This window comes from Notolabrus celidotus, chromosome 18 (assembly GCF_009762535.1).
Source record: "Notolabrus celidotus isolate fNotCel1 chromosome 18, fNotCel1.pri, whole genome shotgun sequence".
Classification (NCBI taxonomy): Eukaryota; Metazoa; Chordata; class Actinopteri; order Labriformes; family Labridae; genus Notolabrus; species Notolabrus celidotus.
In genome coordinates this window covers 3,238,842-3,258,850 of record NC_048289.1, presented here as the reverse complement: position 1 = coordinate 3,258,850, position 20,009 = coordinate 3,238,842, and the positions used below count along the sequence as shown (strand labels likewise).

Here is a 20,009-nt window from a genome sequence, read left to right as displayed (position 1 = left end):
ATATTTCGTTTCTCATCAGGATACTTTGCGTTAATCTCTGAGGTTTAGAAACTCTGTTGAATTCATTTCAATCAGTCTGTATTTAGAAAGTGCCAAATCCCAACAAATGTTATCTGAACACTCTTTCCAAACAGAGCAGGTCTAGACCGTACCCTATTCTATTATTAGCAAAGACCCAACATCAAGACAGGATAAGATCCAGTCCCATCTTACAGACAGGACTCAGTCTGATCTCATCTTAATCCACCATGAGCAGAGCACTTTGCAGCATTTAGCAAGTTACAGTGGCAAGGACAAACTTCCTTTAACAGGCAGAAACCTCCAGCAGGACCAGACTCATGTTAGACACACATCTGCTGAGACCGTGTTGGAGAGAGGGATAGAGGGAGATGAAGAGAGAGAGAGATGATAGTGGTGAGACAGATAGTAGTAGTTATAGCAGCTGGAGTCTGGCACGTCCACAGCAGCAGAGATCCAGAGGAACCTACGAGACAAGGGAGCTCGGGGACTCCAGAAAGGTCTATGGTTAGTAACTTTAATGGGACAGGAAGAGTTAGAGTAAGAGACAGGCATAGAGAGGAGAGAGAGGGGATCCCACTGTGTCAGTGTGTCAGTTCCCATGGCAGTCTACGCCTATAGCAGCATAACTAAGAGCTGGTCCAAGCTTTAGCCAGCTTTAACTCTAAGTTTTATCAAAAAGGACATTTAAAGAGAAAAGTAGATCACTTTTTATATTTTCATATATATCACCTGGCTCTAGGTCTCATATCCAAGAACACAAAGATGGACTTAATCCACCATGAGCAGAGCACTTTGCAGCATTTAGCAAGTTACAGTGGCAAGGACAAACTTCCTTTAACAGACAGAAACCTCCAGCAGGTCCAGACTCATGTTAGACACACATCTGCTGAGACCGTGTTGGAGAGAGAGATAGAAGGAGATGAAGAGAGAGAGAGATGATAGTGGTGAGACGCATTTTTTATCTCCTGCGCACAAGACGATAACTTTGTCCCACAAGATATTTGTCTTGTGGGACAGAATAAGAACTTTTTCACTTTTTGTAACTTCATGGGCTCTGTACTCTCCTTCTGAAACAAATGCATGTGGGATTTTTTTCTGTTTCATTACTCAGTCTTTCTTTAAAACCACAGACCAAATTAATATTTGATAAACTAATTATTACTAGTGTGCACCCACAGAGATATATCACCCGACCCTGTAGTTAACCTCAGCCCCTCATTTTAACATCTTTTGCCTCGAGTATCTGTCTTTGAATTCCACGGCTCTCTGTCTCTGTGCGCTCTGAATGTTCTCCTGAGCGATGTAAAAACTGGTAATCTGACTGGATATGATGCTCCACGTCCTCTGACCGACAAATGTGGGCCTGATGTTTCTTCCTAGCTTGCAGTGGGTTGTAAATTATATATACAGCTGACTACTGTGCTGTGAAAAACTCATCAAAATTGTTATTCTAGCAATGACCATATCCATAAATGTTAAGTATTTTGAATGCAACCAGAATATACAAGAGAGTGTGCAGGACTAAGAAAGAAGCAGAAGCCTAGTTTAAATTAAGCTGTCCTGGCATGTCTCTAACTCTGGCGTTCCGATGACATGAGCCACCCTACTTCTTTTGTGTATTAAAGCAGGTTTATTCGAGGCTTTGACCTTCGTCCTTGATTGTCTGAGCTACATTTCTTGTTTTTTGTGAATCAGTTTGACTGACTGGAAGCTTGCTAAAATATAAGACCTTGCAACATACTAAAGATCTCGGCTCTTTACAAACATTAAATTGTGAAGAATTGTGCATCAGCAAGGCTCCTCTCAGAGAGACATCAGCAAAAAAGTGGATTCTCACATCCCTGCTAATATCAGAAAAATCAGGGCTGTTCAAGATGTGCTGAGTGCAAAGGGAGGTCACATTCACCTTGATGACCAGAAATGTCTTACTGCTAAACTCAGAAAAAACTGAAGTGATTGTTATTGGCCCCATTCACCTCAGAGAAACTTTTTCTAATAATATAAGTACCTTAGATGTCATTAGTCTGGAATCCAGCACCTCTGCTAGCAATCTAGGAGTCCTATTTGATCAAGATTTATCCTTCAACTCCAAAATTCAGCAAATCTCAAGGTCAGCCTATTTTCACTAGTCCATGCATTTGTTACCTCCAGGTTAGATTACTGTAACTCCCTCTTATCAGGTTACCCTAATAAGTCTCTAAAGACTCTTCAGCTAGTTCAAAACGCGGCAGCTCGAGTATTGACTAGAACTAGGAAGAGAGAGCACATCTCTCCAGTGTTAGCTTCTCTACACTGACTCCCAATAAAATATAGAATAGAATTTAAAATCCTTCTTCTGACCTACAAAGCTCTTAATGATCAGGCACCCTCGTATCTTAAAGAGCTCATAGTGCCCTATTACCCCTCTAGATCTCTACGCTCCCAACATGCAGGCCTGCTCATCGTACCTAAAGTCTCTAAAAGTAGTATGGGAGGTAGAACCTTCAGTTATCAGGCACCTCTCCTTTGGAATCATCTACCAGTCAGGGTCCGGGAGGCAGACACCCTCTCTACTTTTAAGAGTAGGCTTCAAACTTTCCTTTTTGATAAAGCTTATAGTTAGAGCTGGATCAGGCTTGGACCAGCTTTTGTTATGCTGCTATAGGCTTAGACTGTCGGGGGAACTGGCACACTGACACACTGGGATCCTAGCTCACCCCTTTCCCCCCAACCCCCCCTCATCACTTACTTTAACTCTGCCTGTCCCATTAAAGTTACTAACCATAGACCTTTCTGGAGTCCCTGAGCTCCCTTGTCTCATAGGTCCCTCTGAGCTGCCGTAGGCATCCTCCTGCTGCAGACTTTCTGGACTCCAGCTGATACGGACGTGCTTCCCTCTATCCCTCTTTCAAGACCCAACTCGGTCGCAGCATGATGTCTGTCTAACATGAGTCTGGTTCTGCTCGAGGTTTCTGCCTGTTAAAAGGAAGTTTTTCCTCGCCACTGTAACTAGCTAAATACTGTGATGTGCAATGCTCATACTTTGACATAGAGTGGTCTAGACCTGCTCTGTTTGTAAAAACGTCTTGATATAACGTTTGTTGTGATTTGGCGCTATACAAATAAAGTTTGATTGATTGATTCAAACTTCTTTCTGGAGTAGCAGTTTTGTTCTGATTTATATTTTTAAACGTTCTGAATTTAGAGGTTGTATCTTAAAAAACAGAAATATATGGATAGTCTTTAAAACCTTGCTAGAACAACAAGGCTAGCGTTGGCCTCAGAGTTATGCACAGTACTACGAATACTACTAATTTGATTATTGATGTCCAACAACAAATGACCTGAGTGTCTACATTTTACTTTAAAAAGTGAAACTGGAACAAATAGAGGTCACACTTATGGGTGTTCAGAAAAACCGGTCAGTACAAACGTGTGACAGTGAATCGAGGACTCACCAAAAGGAGTTCTGTGTGCCGACATACAGGACATGAATTCATTCATTCATGCATTTTTTTTTTTTTTAATATTTTAGTTATATTTTTGGCCTTTTTGCCTTTATTTCATAGGACAGCTGAAGAGGGACAGGAAATATGGGGAGTAGAGAGCGGGGGAAGACATGCAGGAGATGGTCGACCGGCCAGGAGTCGAGCCAGCGACCCCTGCAACGAGGACTGTAGCCTCTGTATGTGGGGCGCTTAGACCGCTAGGCCATCAGCGCCCCATTAAATGCATTTTTAAATATTGTTAAACATTCTTCAGTCTTACTAATCTGATTTTCAAAACTTGCTAATTTTCCACTTCAGAGTATTTCCCAGGACTGTGTGGGCACTGATAATTGCACAGGTGAAGGAGATAATGTGCTTCAGGTGGTTAGATTGGGTTATGGAGGAGTGGTCCTGTTCCTGAACTAGACCCTGGTTTCTCCGGGCAAAAAGCACATAGTTCCTGTGGTTGAATAACACCTTTTGTACCTGTTACTCATCATGAACTAATAATCAAGTTACTGACTTTAGGTAATGACTGTGTTTAACAAAACACGTAGTCATTACCTGTTGCCATAGTAACTTGATTATTAGTTCATGATGAGTATCAGGAACTAATGGTACATCCTACATGAATTCAAACAGAGAACATCATGAGTCATGCATTCCTTCAACATAAGGTAAGCATTAATCACTAAGAAATATGTACTATCATTGTGAAGTGTGACCAACTTATCTAATGGAAATGATATTTGTCAGAGCAGCAACAACATCTTGTTGTACAAACACTTTTTATTTGCAAAAAACAGCAGAAACCAGGGACATTGATGTTCATGTAGACCTCGCCCTGCTGTTCAGAGTGCTAACAGACAGAGTCAGCAACCTGCTGGAGTATTAAATGTTGCTTATAGTATGATACCCAGTACAGCTGCCACATGGTGTTAAAATATGTTAACACAATCATGATGAGAGATCACCTGTAACACACACACAAGGATTATTTGGTCGTTATAAGCTAAGCTGACCATCCCGTGGCCTGGAAGAGATTGATTCTGTATTAATGTTTACAGACTGTGGACAGCTCATCATTAAATCAGGAGCAGAAGAGTAAAGGTAGGTGAGGCCTGCAGGGGGAGGGTTTGTGTGGCCTTGCTTTACCAGGATGAAATAACTGATGCTCTTTGCCTTCTTTGAAAGGGAGAGGCTTAACATTCGAAGCCAGAGTTTTAAAGCAGTCACCATCAGCAGTCAGTGAGTTATGAAGTGCATCCTTATGAGGCACTTACTGACGCCCAGTGTTTACTGCACATTCTTCTTACCTGTCAGACTTTGCTGATTCATGTAAGGAGGTTTGAGTAGGGGTCGAGGTACGGAGGGATAAGTAGGGGGCAAGGTAAGGAGCGATGAGAAGGGGTTGAGATAAGGAGGGATGTGCAGGGGTCGGGGTAAGGAGGGATGAGTAGGGGTCGAGGTAAGGAGGGATGAGTATAGGTCGAGGTAAGGAGGGATGAGAAGGGGTCGAGGTAAGGAGGGATGTGCAGGGGTCGAGGTAAGGAGGGATGAGTAAGGGTCGAGGTGAGGAAGGATGAGTCTCTTCTGTCAGACTTTGCTGATTCATGTAAGGAGGTTTGAGTAGGAGTCGAGGTAAGGAGGGATGAGCAGGGGTCGAGGTAAGGTGGGATGAGTAGGGGTCGAGGTAAGGAGGGATGAGTATGGGTCGAGGTAAGGAGGGATGAGAAGGGGTCGAGGTAAGGAGGGATGTGCAGGGGTCGGGGTAAGGTGGGATAAGTAGGGGTCGAGGTAAGGAGGGATGAGCAGGGGTCGAGGTAAGGAAGGAATAGCAGGGGTCGAGGTAAGGAAGGAATAGCAGGGGTCAAGGTAAGGAGGGATAAGTAGGGGTTGAGGTAAGGAGGGATGTGTAGGGGTCAAGGTAAGGAGGGATGAGTAGGGGTCGAAGTAAGGAGGTTTGAGTAGGGGTCAAGGTAAGAAGGGATGAGTAGGGGTAGAGGTAAGGAGGGATGAGTAGGGGTCAAGGTAAGGAGGGATGTGTAGGGGTCGAGTTAAGGTGGGATAAGTAGGGGTCGAGGTACGGAGGGATGTTTAGGGGTCAAGGTAAGGAGGGATGAGTAGGGGTGGAGGTAAGGAGGAATGAGTAGGGGTGGAGGTAAGGAGGAATGAGTAGGGGTGGAGGTAAGGAGGAATGAGTAAGGGTGGAGGTAAGGGGGGATTGGGAGTCTTTTCTCCCAGACTTTACTGATTCCTGTAAAATCTAAAGATGGGTTACTGGCATGAACAAGAATAAATAAGACCAAAATAGAGATGCTGTGATCCTCCTCCCAGTCTAGTCCTGTTAGAAGCTGCTCTCTCTATCCTGCTCCGAGGTGTCAGACTCTCAGTCTGACTCTTTATTTTTTTAGCTCTTTTCTTTAACATGTGCCTTGCAGCTCAAGATATAAACCTTTAAATGATCTGCTCTGTGTGAGTGCACTTCAGGGTAAGTGGTTGATGTTACAGTTTTAAATGACATGTGAGTTTAATGAATGATGCTCAGAGACAACAGAAGAGAGGACATTTTGAAGAGAACATTTGTTTTGGCAAAATAGCATCAGAAGCCAGAGTGACTCATAATTCCTTTGGCTTCCTGGACTCCACGATCCTCCTGGAGGGAGGGAGAGATCCACCGATCAGACCCTTACAATGCCCTTCACAACCATAAACTTGAACTAAACCTTAAACCAGCAGGTAGTGACTCAAAGACTTATGCTCTGACATCGAGTGTATTCTTTGTGATTGACTTTTTGTTATTAACAGTGTTTTCACCAACAGAATCAGATGCTGTTAATCAATCAATCTTCATTTCTATATCACCAAATCACAACAAATGTTACCTGAAGAGTCGTTCTATTATTAACAAAGACCCAACATCAAGGCAGACTAAGATCCAGTCCCATCTTACAGACAGGACTCAGTCTGATCTCATCTTAATCCACCATGGGCAGAGCACTTTGCAGCATTTAGCAAGTTACAGTGGCAAGGACAAACTTCCTTTAACAGGCAGAAACCTCCAGCAGGACCAGACTCATGTTAGACACACATCTGCTGAGACCGTGTTGGAGAGAGGGATAGAGGGAGATGAAGAGAGAGAGGGATGATAGTGGTGAGACAGATAGTAGTAGTTGTAGCAGCTGGAGTCTGGCACGTCCACAGCAGCAGAGATCCAGAGGAACCTTCAAGACAAGGGAGCTCAGGGACTCCAGAAAGGTCTCTGGTTAGTAACTTTAATGGGACAGGGAGAGTTAAAGTAAGAGACAGACAGAGAGAGGAGAGAGAGGGAAAGACAGGATACCAGTGTGTCAGTCTAAGCCTATAGCAGCATAACTAAGAGCTGGTCCAAGCCTGATCCAGCTCTAACTATAACCTTTATCAAAAAGAAAAGTTTGAAGCCTACTCTGAAAAGTAGAGAGGGTGTCTGCCTCCCGGACCCTGACTGGTAGATGATTCCAAAGGAGAGGGGCCTGATAACCGAAGGTTCTACCTCCCATACTACTTTTGGGGACTTTAGGTACAATAAGCAGGCCTGCATGTTGCAATCATTCAATAATTTCTCATTATTTGTTACATTAAGGTCAAGGCAGTTATCATCACCATGATCATCATGATTGTGCCGCTTTAGAAAGACGGATTTGGTCCCAGACCACCCTAATTTCCCTGATTGATATTCTGATTGGAGAGTAGAGTGGATAAAAGTATGTTACCTGGAGACATTCATTGCTTCACGTACGTTCACATGAATGCACATGATGAGACCAGGCGCAGCTAAGACTGGTCTGAGTCCAGCTTGGTGCACCTGGTGTAAGATCTGCTCAATGTGTCAGTCGAAGCCAAGTCTGCTTTAACGGGGCATTCCCACCAAATGCGACAAAAACATTCAATGTCAATGTTAAGACGTGAGTGGAGGTAAGTTCTTGTTGGGCCACGCAAATTGTGCATTTTAGTCAAATTAAGTGAATGAAGGAGGGAAGGAGGGAAGGAGGAGGAAAATCACTGAGACTAAAGCCTAATTTATACTTCTGAGTTGAATCAACAGCGTAGCCTATGCCGGAGGTCCACGTAGCTCCTGTACCCAAGCAGAGACCTTCGCACATAGCTGATGTGCACCTCCTCCAAAATGTAGCAACCAAGCGGCAACCTCCGGTCTAAAAATATGAGTCCAATGCGGAAGTGTTAAAAGCTGCAGTTCATCGAGGATCCGCTTGAGGCTGGCTCCGGAAGTACCGGAAGTCACATACACATGAATGAGGAAAAGACGATCTTTGCAGCATTAATAAACATGTTTACAGCCTGGTACAAAAGATGAGTGTAGTCTGAAAAGCTAATTTCTCGATGTCCTCTCACTGTGAGGGGGGTGAATTTTTTTCTAATTCAGTAATTTAGAAGATATTGAGATTACTAGTCTTCCAATGAGAGGCACAGCTGCCTGCAGGAACACTGCAGCTGTTGGCTAGGAGGCTCAAAGCCCGCCTCTTTACGTCACACTGGCTCGACAGAAGCAATATGGCTGCCGCAGCCGATTGGCCTCAAAACAGCTCTTCAGAAACAGATGGGTGACGTCACGGATCCTGCGTCCATATTTTTTACAGTCTATGGTAGCAACACATTGAATCGATGTGGACTGCAAGTCCTGTGATTGGACCTCTCGATGGTATTGTACTTCCTGCATTTACAGCACTTCCAGGATCCCCGCTCATCATCCGTGTATTTAATTTCCTCCTCTCTATTCTTCATGTAATCATGTCTGTATGATAAACAGCAACATGTATCAGCTGTAGATTAACATAACACGCTCTGAATCTCTGTGGAAAAGGAAACAGAGATCGTAGCGGCGCCAGAAACAGGCGACCGGCTATCAGAGAGACCACACTGCCCTCAGGCGTCTCAGCGGAGAACACGAACACATCGACGCACAAGTATGTAGTTCTCATGTCCGGGTCATCCCCTGCTGCGTAGGGCCGATGCAGAAGTATAAATCAGCCTTAACTGCTGAACCCTGGATTAAAAACAACATCTGTAAAATTATTTTGTGGAGCAGCAGGTGAGTATAGATCGGAAAGGTCGGAGTAATTAATTTGAAGCTTCTTTTTCTAAATAGAGTCTTCTTGTTCTTTGGAGTTCGCTCTGCCTTGTGTGCTCAATATTGCCCCCAGCATATGGTGCATTATGCTAAGAGGAAATGCTGAGTCAAGCAATAATCTGTGAGGGGGCTGAAGATATCTGGGTAAAGTGAGGAGGTCTAAAGGAGTTAGTACATTCACTTCTTTTCATCAGTTTGCAATAATGCAGTAAATAAAACCTTGTGATCTGTTGTAAAGAACTCCATGAAGGATTAGGAATCATTAATACTTGCCCGAAAGTATCAGTACCCAAGGTAGAGTGCATGTGTAAATGTTCTCAGGGTTATTCTTGGTTCAAAATTCTTTCCTTCAACATTTAGTACACAGTTAGTTTTCTTTTTACATGTTTACCACAAACAAGGCATCCTAAAGACCTTCTCCTCATGATGCAGACTGGAAGGGACTCCAGAGGGAACTTTTCTGTGAGCATCCAATTTGCAATATTTATGTTCTAGCTTAACATGTTTCAAACGCATGTGTAAGGACACTTTTTTATGTTAAATTTGATTATAAGGGCATCTATCTGGCACTTTTTAAGTATAAATATAAATAAAACATTTTATTTGTATAGCACCAAATCCCAACCAATGTTATCCTCAGACTCTTTCCAAACAGAGCAGGTCTAGACCGTACTCTATGTTCTATTATTAACAAAGACCAAACATCAAGGCAGGATAAGATCCAGTCCCATTTTACAGACAGGACTCAGTCTGATCTCATCTTAATCCACCATGAGCAGAGCACTTTGCAGCATTTAGCAAGTTACAGTGGCAAGGACAAACTTCCTTTAACAGGCAGAAACCTCCAGCAGGACCAAACTCATGTTAGACACACATCTGCTGAGACCGTGTTGGAGAGAGGGATAGAGGGAGATGAAGAGAGAGAGAGAGATGATAGTGGTGAGATGGATAGAAGACTAGATGAGTGCTGTTTGATGTTACACCTAGATGATGTGCTCTGGCACTGCATTATGAAGACGTTTCTAAGCAGTTCATTTTAAAATTGATGTCAGCGTCACATTTCAACATGGTTGTGACTGTGGCATCAGAAACATAAGAAGTTGTGGAATGCCAAAAGAGAATATCTGGAGGAACATTTTACAAATTATAAAGTTAACTGGAAATAGGTCTGTTACATGCAGGGCATTGTGTCCGGTCTGTTTATGATCCATCACAGCACCAGATCTGATAGATTTCTACTCTAGTCAATGTGTTAACTTCCACTGGATCCGCTTCATTGCATTCCGGCTGCACCTCTGATCCAGCAGGTTGTAGCCCTCCAGATCACTTCAGAGCAGATGGAGCGGGACAGGAAGTCAGGCACCAAAACAAAATGAAAACATCCGGTTAATTTTCAGAATCAAACACTCTGTGTTATCACCAGATTGTATTTCACTTAACTACAACAACAAACCGTCATGATGAGCAGAGCCAGGCCTGGAGTCAACAGGTCAGAGGTTTTCAGAGGACCAGAAAGACAACATGGATGAGGAGAATGCTTGATTCAGTAATTACCGTGGGAAAACCTCGGCCACATGACTCCAGCTGTCCGCCGGTCCTGAAAACGAAGCCAGTGGATGTTGACAGACAAGAGAGCACGGAGCTGGATCGGACATGGATCTAGTGGAAGACTGATGTGACTCTTCATGAGGGGTTCAGCCCTCTTTAAGACTGGAAAACTGAAACAAAACAAAAGTTCTCAAGTCCTCAAAATAAAGCTGACTGCTTGGTGAAGACCACTCTAACATGACTTCCTTTTGAATAATATCATGCATGCTTACCTTCATCACATATCTCTCCCTCCCCTCACCTCCTGTATTCTACTCCCCTGTCCACATAAAAGCACAGGACTCTATAACCAGGACACTGTTTGTACTTCAAATGTAGCACAACATGATCTGAACATAACAAGTATGAATCAAATATTGTAAACTTTTTTAAATGTTCCATTTTTATATGTGAATGCTTTTATGTGACACAGTTTGAGAGGACACAGATATTCTCTCTTTTTGTGTCTCCTCTGAATCTAATACAGGTGCACTGGATGATGCATCAGTACACTTACAGCTGTTGGAAGCAGACGTTCAGAAGCTGGAAACGGAGCTAGCATGACTGAAAGTGAACCATTACATAGGTTTTGTGTCTCAGATAAGGCCATCCGCCTTCACGCAGGATTTCCTTCAGAAGACGTTTCTCATGCCTTCACCCGGCCCACAGCGCATGGTACAGTTACTCCAGTTTTTCCTTCCTGTGTTGCTGCTGACCTGAAAGAGAACAGTCCAGAAGTGAGGGAGATCATTGACTGCACAGAGCCCATCTTCTCTCACTCTTCAGTCAGAGGTTTTCAAGGGGTTAATTGGGATCGCCTCGTGTGGTGAGACTTCTGAGGCGGCTCGATCTCAGGGGGGGAGCTCACTGAGCGATGTGGAGTCCTTCACTTAGAGGTGATTGCTGCATGACGGTTAGAGGGTTCACCACTGAGAGGAGGCTGGAGGATTTTTACTTCATATATATTTGTTTATATGTGCATTGTGTTGTGTCATATGTTATATAGTGTATTGTTGAATATCCTGTATTCTATTTTTGCTTTGGAAACATGTTTAACTCTGAACTTCATGCTGATAAAGCAAGTTTGATTGGATTAAATTAAATGTATGGATTAATAAATAGATGACGCGCTTACTGCTTGAAATTGGGCGGAGCTTCATTTAGCTTATTGTTACTCACCTGTATCTATCATCATATCTGCATTCAGTGAAAGTAGACAGGTTACCTGTGCACAACTTAAAATAGAACTTAACATGCACACGTAGAGACAAGATTTATTTCACAACTAGGTTGAAGCATTACCCTGTATGCAACTGATATGTGCAATGTGAAACTTTAAACCCCGTAGACCGTGTAGGAGAGAGGGATAGAGGGAGATGAAGAGAGAGAGATGATAGTGGTGAGACGGATAGTAGTAGTTGTAGCAGCTGGAGTCTGGCACGTCCACAGCAGCAGAGATTCAGAGGAACCTACGAGACAAGGGTCTCAGGGACTCCAGAAAGGTCTATGGTTAGGAACTTTAATGGGACAGGAAGAGTTAAAGGAAGAGACAGGTAGACAGAGGAGAGAGAGGGAAATATAGCCTATAGCAGCATAACTAAGAGCTGGTCCAAGCCTGATCCAGCTCTAACTATAAATAGATGACGCGCTTACTGCTTGAAATTGGGCGGAGCTTCATTTAGCTTATTGTTACTCACCTGTATCTATCATCATATCTGCATTCAGTGAAAGTAGACAGGTTACCTGTGCACAACTTAAAATAGAACTTAACACATGCATGTAGAGACAAGATTTATTTCACAGCTAGGTTGAAGCATTGCCCGGTCCGCAACTGATATGTGCAATGTGAAACTTTAAACCCTAATATGAGCAGGTAGGAATAATTATATATGATTATTTTTTGTATTTATATAGTTTATTTTCAAAGGGACACAGCAAATTACATAGTACAACTCCTGCCTGTCACAAACAGCTGTAGTAACTGATGCTAGTTTTTAACTCCTGTCCGTAGTTCAGCTTTTAGTTTGTTTTTATTCCTTGGTTTTCAACCCTGCATGAGACTCTGCTCCTGTCTTAGTGTTTTATGGCTTGTTTTTATTTATTGTTTTATTGTTTTTATTGTTTTATTATCCTATGTTTTAATTGTTTTTATGCCTGCGTTGTTTGTCTATTTATGTACAGCACTTTGTTCCGGCTGTGGTCGTTTTAAAGTGCTTCATAAATAAAGTTGAGTTGAGTTAAAAAAAAAAAGAATGAAAGATATCAAGATTACATAGATTAACATTCAGACAATAACACTTGTGAGGAGAGAAGCAGAGAGTGTTAATAACTTTGCAGGGTGTGCTAAGTTACTTTGATTGAGGTTCGGCAACCACTAGTTAAACACACCTCCAGAATGACACCAATAAACCACGCAGTAAGTTTGGCTCTTGAAAAACCTCTGTATGTAGTGAGGAAGAAGGCTTCTGAGTTTGTTCATATCTTGGAGACATTTTTGAATTTTGTCAGATATTGTAAGATTGAAGAAGAGCTGGAATTGTGAGGCGTTTATGCAAATTACACGTACTGTATTTATATTGTGAGGAAGGTGTGCCAATATATTGATAACTTTTTGCTGTATTTTAGTTTCAATATTTTTTAACATTATTTTTTAATACAATTCTATTTACTTTAAAGCTAGGGTTGGTAGTCACAGAAAACTAGCATGAATTGAATGTAGCATTTCCTCTGGACTCCGTCTAACCCCTCACATGCATGAGCGCCGCTGATTCACAACCATATGATGGTGACTGATTCAAAACCGGTCCTCAATACATCGTTTGGGTTTTGCACTACGTCAACTCATGTCTCACTCAGCGGTAAGAAAACACCAAAACATTCTCATAGTGAAAGTTAAAAACACAAACAAACATGGCTGCTGTTAGTACTTTTCATTATCCAGTTGTACCGGGGACACAATATCACGAGAAAAGTTATAATACATATAATATATCTGCATTTTCTGTAGGACTTACTGAATGTCATTTGTTCTTTTGCTTGTCAGAGCCCCCGTGGTGACAGTCCTGAGCAAAGCACCTCATCGGGTCAGAGGGAACAGGCCCGAGGTCGAACAAGGGTGGCAGTCAGTAGAGTCAGGAGACAGGAAGTGCACGCTGGGGAACTGTATGCGCAGGAGGCAGGCAGAACGGCAGGACAGGATTTGATTGGTTTCATCATTTGGCTCCTGTTGGCAGGGATTGGTTGGTGTTTTCCCAGGTTTACTCCGGCTGTAGATAGCAGCTTTTTTTTACCTCTTTTTTAAGAACACATTATGTATTGATTACCATCGGGACATAAAGATAATTTTAACCAGTATAACAAAAAGTGGATCTAAATCTGATTGACTGCCAACCCCAGCTTTAAAGCTAGGGTTGGCAGTCTCGGAAAACTAGCATGAATTTGAACGTAGCATTTCCTCAGGACTCCGTCTAACCCCTCCCCTCCTCCCTCTTGCGACCATATGATGGTGACTGATTCAAAACCGGTCCTCACCAAAACATTCTCATAGTGAAAGTTAAAAACACAAACAAACATGGCTGCTGTTAGCACTCACAACTGTCATGCTAGCATTATCCAGTTGTACTGGTGACACGATATCAGGAGAAAAGTTATAACACATATATAATACTGTAACAGCTCTACTGTTTGTTAGACGTGTTCAGTGTAGATGTTCTTAATTCCTACAGTGTTGACGGTCAGTGAAGGCATCAGGAGAGGTGTAGAGAGTGTAAGCGGGAGAGAGGAGAGACAAGAGGAGAAGTTCTTCATTCATTCAAACATTGATTGTTGTTTTGTTGGTTGTCGTGATCACGGCCGACAGTGACCGGTTAGTAAAACTCAACGTGTTCACTAATCGGCTCGTCATCACTACAGCGTCCGGACGGACGCTACAGTACATCTATATTTCTGTAGGACTAACTAAATGTCATTCATTCTTCTGCTTGTCAGAGCCCCCGTGGTGAGAGCTTTTTAGACTCTGATCCGGACAACAGTCCTGAGCAAAGCACCTCATCAGGTCAGAGGGGACAGGCCCGAGGTTGAGGAAGAGGGGCAGTCTGTAGAGTCAGGGGAAGTAGAGGCAGGAGACGGGGACTCAGAGTACACGCCGGGGAAATGTACGCGCAGGAGGCGGGCAGAACGACAGGACGGGATTTGAATGGTTTAACATTTTGGCACCCAAAAAAGGCTGATTGGTTGGTGTTTTCCCAGGTTTACTCCGACTGTAGATAGCAGCTTTTCTTCCTTCTTTTTTAAGAACACATCATGTATTGATTACCATCAGGACATAAAGATCATTTTAACCAGTATAACAAAAAGTGTGTCTAAATCTGATTACCAACCCCAGCTTTAAGGTTTTGTCTGAAATCATTTGAAAATGTACTCTTACAATTTAAGCATCACTTTTATTTATTTTTAATGTAATCTTCATGCTTTCATTGTAAAGTTCTTCTCTTATAATTTGAATCAACATTGTTATATTTTCTGTGTATGTTTTAATATTCTGTCACTTTTGGTGGTGTTATGTGTTTTCTGTATGATTTTCTATCTTTTACATTCACTCTGTTAAATTTAAAAATCAATTAAAAAATGTATTTACAAAAAAACAAATTTCAAAGTGCAATAATAAATAATCCACATCATCCTCTCACGATGATCCTTTATTGTAGACACTTTAAAAAGCCGACAATAATCAACATGCAGGTGAGGGCTTAGACTGAAACGAAGATCACCACTGACATCAAGAAAAAAAGTCCAATTTGAAGCACACAATGTGATTCTCAGTAATACTCAGGAAGAATTTGCTGTGACGCTACATCGCACAGAAAAAGCCACGCATTAGATGAGTCAGTAATTGTTAAAACTGTCATCCAGACAGAAGGACGCATCACATGCTGTCTGATTCAGCTCAGCAGGGGATTGATTGATTGATTTTATCAATCTTTCACTTGACAGTAATTTTCCAGAATTGCACAACCTACTGAGACAAACAATTCAATCAAACAATATGCTTGAGGAGAAAATGACTGCTGCTGCGGAGGTTAAATACTGAGCTGAGATGGATTAGTTCCTGTCCCCTGATTTTAGCTTCAGTGTATGTCAATATTGTCTTTGCTTGATTGTGAAAGGTAGGCATTAGGAACAAAGTATGCTTAAGTGGACGGTGGGAGATGATTGGGACAGTGGGTCTGTTCGATGAGGAGAGTCTGTTTCTATTCGGAGCTCTCTTCTGAAACTGTGTCGTGACTGTGAATTTTCTCATCACGATTCAATGTATAAAAGTTTATTTACACTTTAAGTAACTTAGTGTAGATGTGGGTAAATATGAGTGATTAAATATGAATAATCAAATGTGTGGCTCTGACATTAGGTCAGTAGATATCTAACACTCATAAAGATGTCATTTTACAGGCAGGAAGGGGGAGGGGTGACATTTGGGTACTATTGTAGTGAATTAAATGTATACAGAAGAGTGTGTGGTTTCCCCTCCAGCAGATACAATGTGAAAAGAGTAGGCTTCAAACTTTCCTTTTTGATAAAGCTTATAGTTAGAGCTGGATCAGGCTTGGACCAGCTCTTAGTTATGCTGCTATAGGCTATATTTCCCTCTCTCTCCTCTGTCTGCCTGCCTCTTCCTTTAACTCTCCCTGTCCCATTAAAGTTACTAACCATAGACCTTTCTGGAGTCCCTGAGCTCCCTTGTCTCGTAGGTTCCTCTGGATCTCTGCTGCTGTGGATGTGCCAGACTCCAGCTGCTACAACTACTACTATCTGTCTCACCACTATCATCTCTCTCTCTCTTCATCTCCCTCTATCCCTCTCTCCTACACGGTCTCAGGGGTTTAAAGTTTCACATTGCACATATCAGTTGCATACAGGGTAATGCTTCAACTTAGTTGTGAAATAAATCTTGTCTCTACATGTGTTAAGTTCTATTTTAAGTTGTGCACAGGTAACCTGTCTACTTTCACTGAATGCAGATATGATAATAGATACAGGTGAGTAACAATAAGGTAAATGAAGCTCCGCCCGAGTTCAAGCAGGAAGGCGTGTCATCTATTTATAAATCCATACATTTAATTTAATCCAATCAAACTGGCTTTATCAACATGAAGTTCAGAGTTAAACATGTTTCCAAAGCAAAAATAGAATACAGGATATTCAACAATACACTATATAACATATGACACAACACAATGCACATATAAACAAATATATATGAAGTAAAAATCCTCCAGCCTCTTCTCAGTGGTGAACCCTCTAACCGTCATGCAGCAATCACCTCTAAGTGAAGGACTCCACATCGCTCAGTGAGCTCCCCCCCTGAGATCGAGCCGCCTCAGAAGACTCACCACACGAGGCGATCCCAATTAACCCCTTGAAAACCTCTGACTGAAGAGTGAGAGAAGATGGGCTCTGTGCAGTCAATGATCTCCCTCACTTCTGGACTGTTCTCTTTCAGGTCAGCAGCAACACAGGATGGAAAAACTGGAGTAACTGTACCATGCGCTGTGGGCCGGGTGAAAGCACGAGAAACGTCTTCTGAAGGTTATCTTACTGGAAGGCGGATATCCTGATCTGAGACACAAAACCTATGAAATGGTTCACTTTCAGTCGTGCTAGCTACGTTTCCAGCTTCTGAACGTCTGCTACCAACTGATGCATCATCCAGTGCACCTGTATTAGATTCAGAGGAGACACAAAAAGAGAGAAATATCTGTGTCCTCTCAAACTTTGTCACATAAAAGCATTCACATATGAAAACAGGACATTTTAAAAAGTGTACAATATTTGATTCACACTTGTTATGTTCAGATCATGTTGTGCTACATTTGAAGAACAAACAGTGTCCTGGTTATAGAGTCCTGTGCTTTTATGTTGGCAGGGGAGTAGAATAGAGGAGGTGAGGGGAGGGAGAGATATGTGATGAAGGTAAGCATGCATGATATTATTAACAGGAAGTCATGTTAGAGTGGTCTTCACCAAGCAGTCAGCTTTATTTTGAGGACTTGAGAACTTTTGTTTTGTTTCAGTTTTCCAGTCTTAAAGAGGGCTGAACCCCTTCTCATCTTCATGAAGAGTCACATCAGACTTCCACCAGATCCGTGTCCGGTCCGTGTGTGGTCCAGCTCTGTGCTCTCTTGTCTGCCAACACCCACCGGCTGCATTTTCAGGACCGCCGGACAGCTGAAGTCATATGACTGAGATTTTCCATCAGCAATTACTGAATCAAGGATTCTCCTCCTCCTCTCTGATGTTTTCATTTAGTTTTGGTGCCTGACTTCCTGTCTCGCTCCATCTGCTCTGTTGAGTTTGATGCGTTGTGCTCCGGCATCCGGCAAAAATAGAAGTCTTGTGTATCTGATCCTGAGGGCTCCAGAGTAACCGGCCTGCAGAGCCCTGAGCTCCACTGGCCAACATGTGCCTCTAAAACCTCGTCTCTCAGTTTCTCATAATTCGCTCTTTGCGCATGTAGACTTTCCTCATCCGTTCTTCCCACGATACAGTGAGCTCATGCATGAGTACATGCCTTGTTAAGTCAGACCACAGTACAATGTCTGGCCGCAGTGTGGTTTCAGTGATTTGATGAGGAAACTGCAGCCACTTACCAAGGTCTGCACTAAGCCTCCAGTCCATTGGAGTAACAAGCAGCCCGGTTGCTTTGTGGTCATTTTTCTCCCTCTTTCACAAAGGGGATGGTGATCCCGATGGGCCCTGTCGTCGTTCTGATGTTGAGGATACTGTGGATGTTCTCAGCAACTGAACTGAGGACCTGCTCATGATAGGATCTCTAGGTAAGTACTCAGGGGGCAGCTACTTGAGATGGGCCAATTTTCTGGCAGCAGGAACAGGATATTTGCTCCTCTCTGCCCAGCTCAGGCAGCATCATGGCTGCACCGTTTAATACTGATCCCTCTACAGAGCAATAATAGTGTCCCAGTGTGTTATTTTTGTTTTACGGGGCTGTGAAAGCACAAGAGGGCGACAGAAAGGCGAGGATGAGACTGAATGAACTGGTGAAGAAGGCCATCTCTAGTCGGGGTTTCCTCCTCGACCCCATGGAGCAGGAGGAAGACAGAAGCATGATTGCAAAGCTGTCATCTCTCACAGAGAGCAATTCTCACCCACTGCATGGCAAAGTTGTCGGCACGGGGCAGCTCCTTCAGTCACAGGCTGCTTCACCCATGGTGTATGAAGAACAGATACCTCTCATCCGCCATCCCTGCTGCAGTCAGACTCTTTCACATAGACTGCCCTGCAGACCGTGCACAAACACAAGCTGAAGTTAATTAACTCCAACAAGTCGTCATGTTTTATCATCTTAAAGCTGATGTGCAATAATAAATAGAACTTACAGTGTGCAGTAACTTTTCTTGAAGTTAAGATTTTCTGGGCCTGTATATGAAGATGATAGAACAGTGGATGGAGCTGGAAACTGAGAAACAGAGAAGAGCGACCATAGACTGTGTAATACATGGACGTGGCCTCAGTGGTGTCATTCATTGGTTTTGAAGCCTATCGTTGGTGGAGGCTAAACTTTCTGTCAACCTAACTACAGCGCAGAGGTGGAGTTGTGTTTGGCCTTTAACCTTCTTGCTAACAGCTACAGTGTGCCTGCATGTCAGTAAAATCTGCCACACCACTAATTATGCGAAACCTGTAATCTTAAGATCTTAATTCACCCCCAGACAGTGTGTGTCGAAAGAGAAATGAGCTATTCAGACCTAAACTGTTTTTTGAACCAGGCTGTAAACATGTTTATTTCTGCTGTAAAGATTATTATTTGAATGGTAAGGTACCTGGTGTCCAATACTTTTTGGAGCCTGCCTCAAGTGGACACTTTAGGGACTCTAGTTTTTAGCTCTTCTTCATCCTTAATTTCTTACAGCTGGATGTTGCTGCCTTGGTGTGACAGGGTAAATGGTAAAGGGACTTGTACTTCTATATGTCTTTTCTTTCTGACCACTCAAAGCTCTTTTACACTACTCTTGACATCAATCAATCAATCAATCAATCAATCAATCAATCAATCAATCAATCAATCAATCAATCAATCAATCAATCAATCAATCAATCAATCAATCTTTATTTGTATTGCACCAAATCACAACAAACTTTATCTCAAGACTCTTTTACAAACAGTGCAGCTCTAGACCACTCTATGTCAAACTATGAACAGAGACCCAACACCAAGACAGGATAAGACTCAGTCTGACCCCACCTTAATCCACCATGAGCATTGCACCTCACAATATTTAGCTAGTTACAGCGGAGAGGACAAACTTCCTTTAACAGGCAGAAACCTCGAGCAGAACCAGACTCATGTTAGACACACATCTGCTGAAGCCGAGTTGGGTCTGGAGAGAGGGATAGAGGAGAATAAGAGAGAGAGGGAGCGGTGATAGCGATGAGACGAGTAGTAGTAGCTGTTGCTGCTGGAGTCCAGCACGTCCGTATCAGCTGGAGTCTGGAAAGTCCATGGCAGGAGGACGTCTACGGCAGCTCAGAGGAACCTACGAGACAAGGGAGCTCAGGGACTCCAGAAAGGTCTATGGTTAGGAACTTTAATGGGACAGGAAGAGTTCAAGTAAGAGACATTCACCCATTCACCCCACATTCACTCACTGATGCTGCTATAGTAAGGGACAATCAGTGTTAGCTAATCTCATTCATGCACATTCACACGTAGCTGAACAACAGCAGGAGCAATTTGGGGTTCAGTGTCTTGCCCAAGGACACTTCCGCAGGTCAATCAATCGATTAATCAA

The 20,009-nt window shown here is 42.8% G+C and overlaps 1 protein-coding gene across 1 annotated transcript in view; it reads left to right on the top strand.

Annotated features, from left to right (window-relative positions):
• Positions 1 to 18,239: 18,239 nt before the first annotated feature.
• Positions 18,240 to 20,009, top strand: part of LOC117830474 (homeodomain-interacting protein kinase 4-like) — a 16,443-nt gene continuing 14,673 nt past the window's right edge. The window contains exon 1 of the mRNA XM_034708614.1: positions 18,240 to 18,428. Within this exon, the coding sequence (XP_034564505.1) occupies positions 18,240 to 18,428 (189 nt within the window). The remainder of the gene's footprint in view (positions 18,429 to 20,009) is intronic.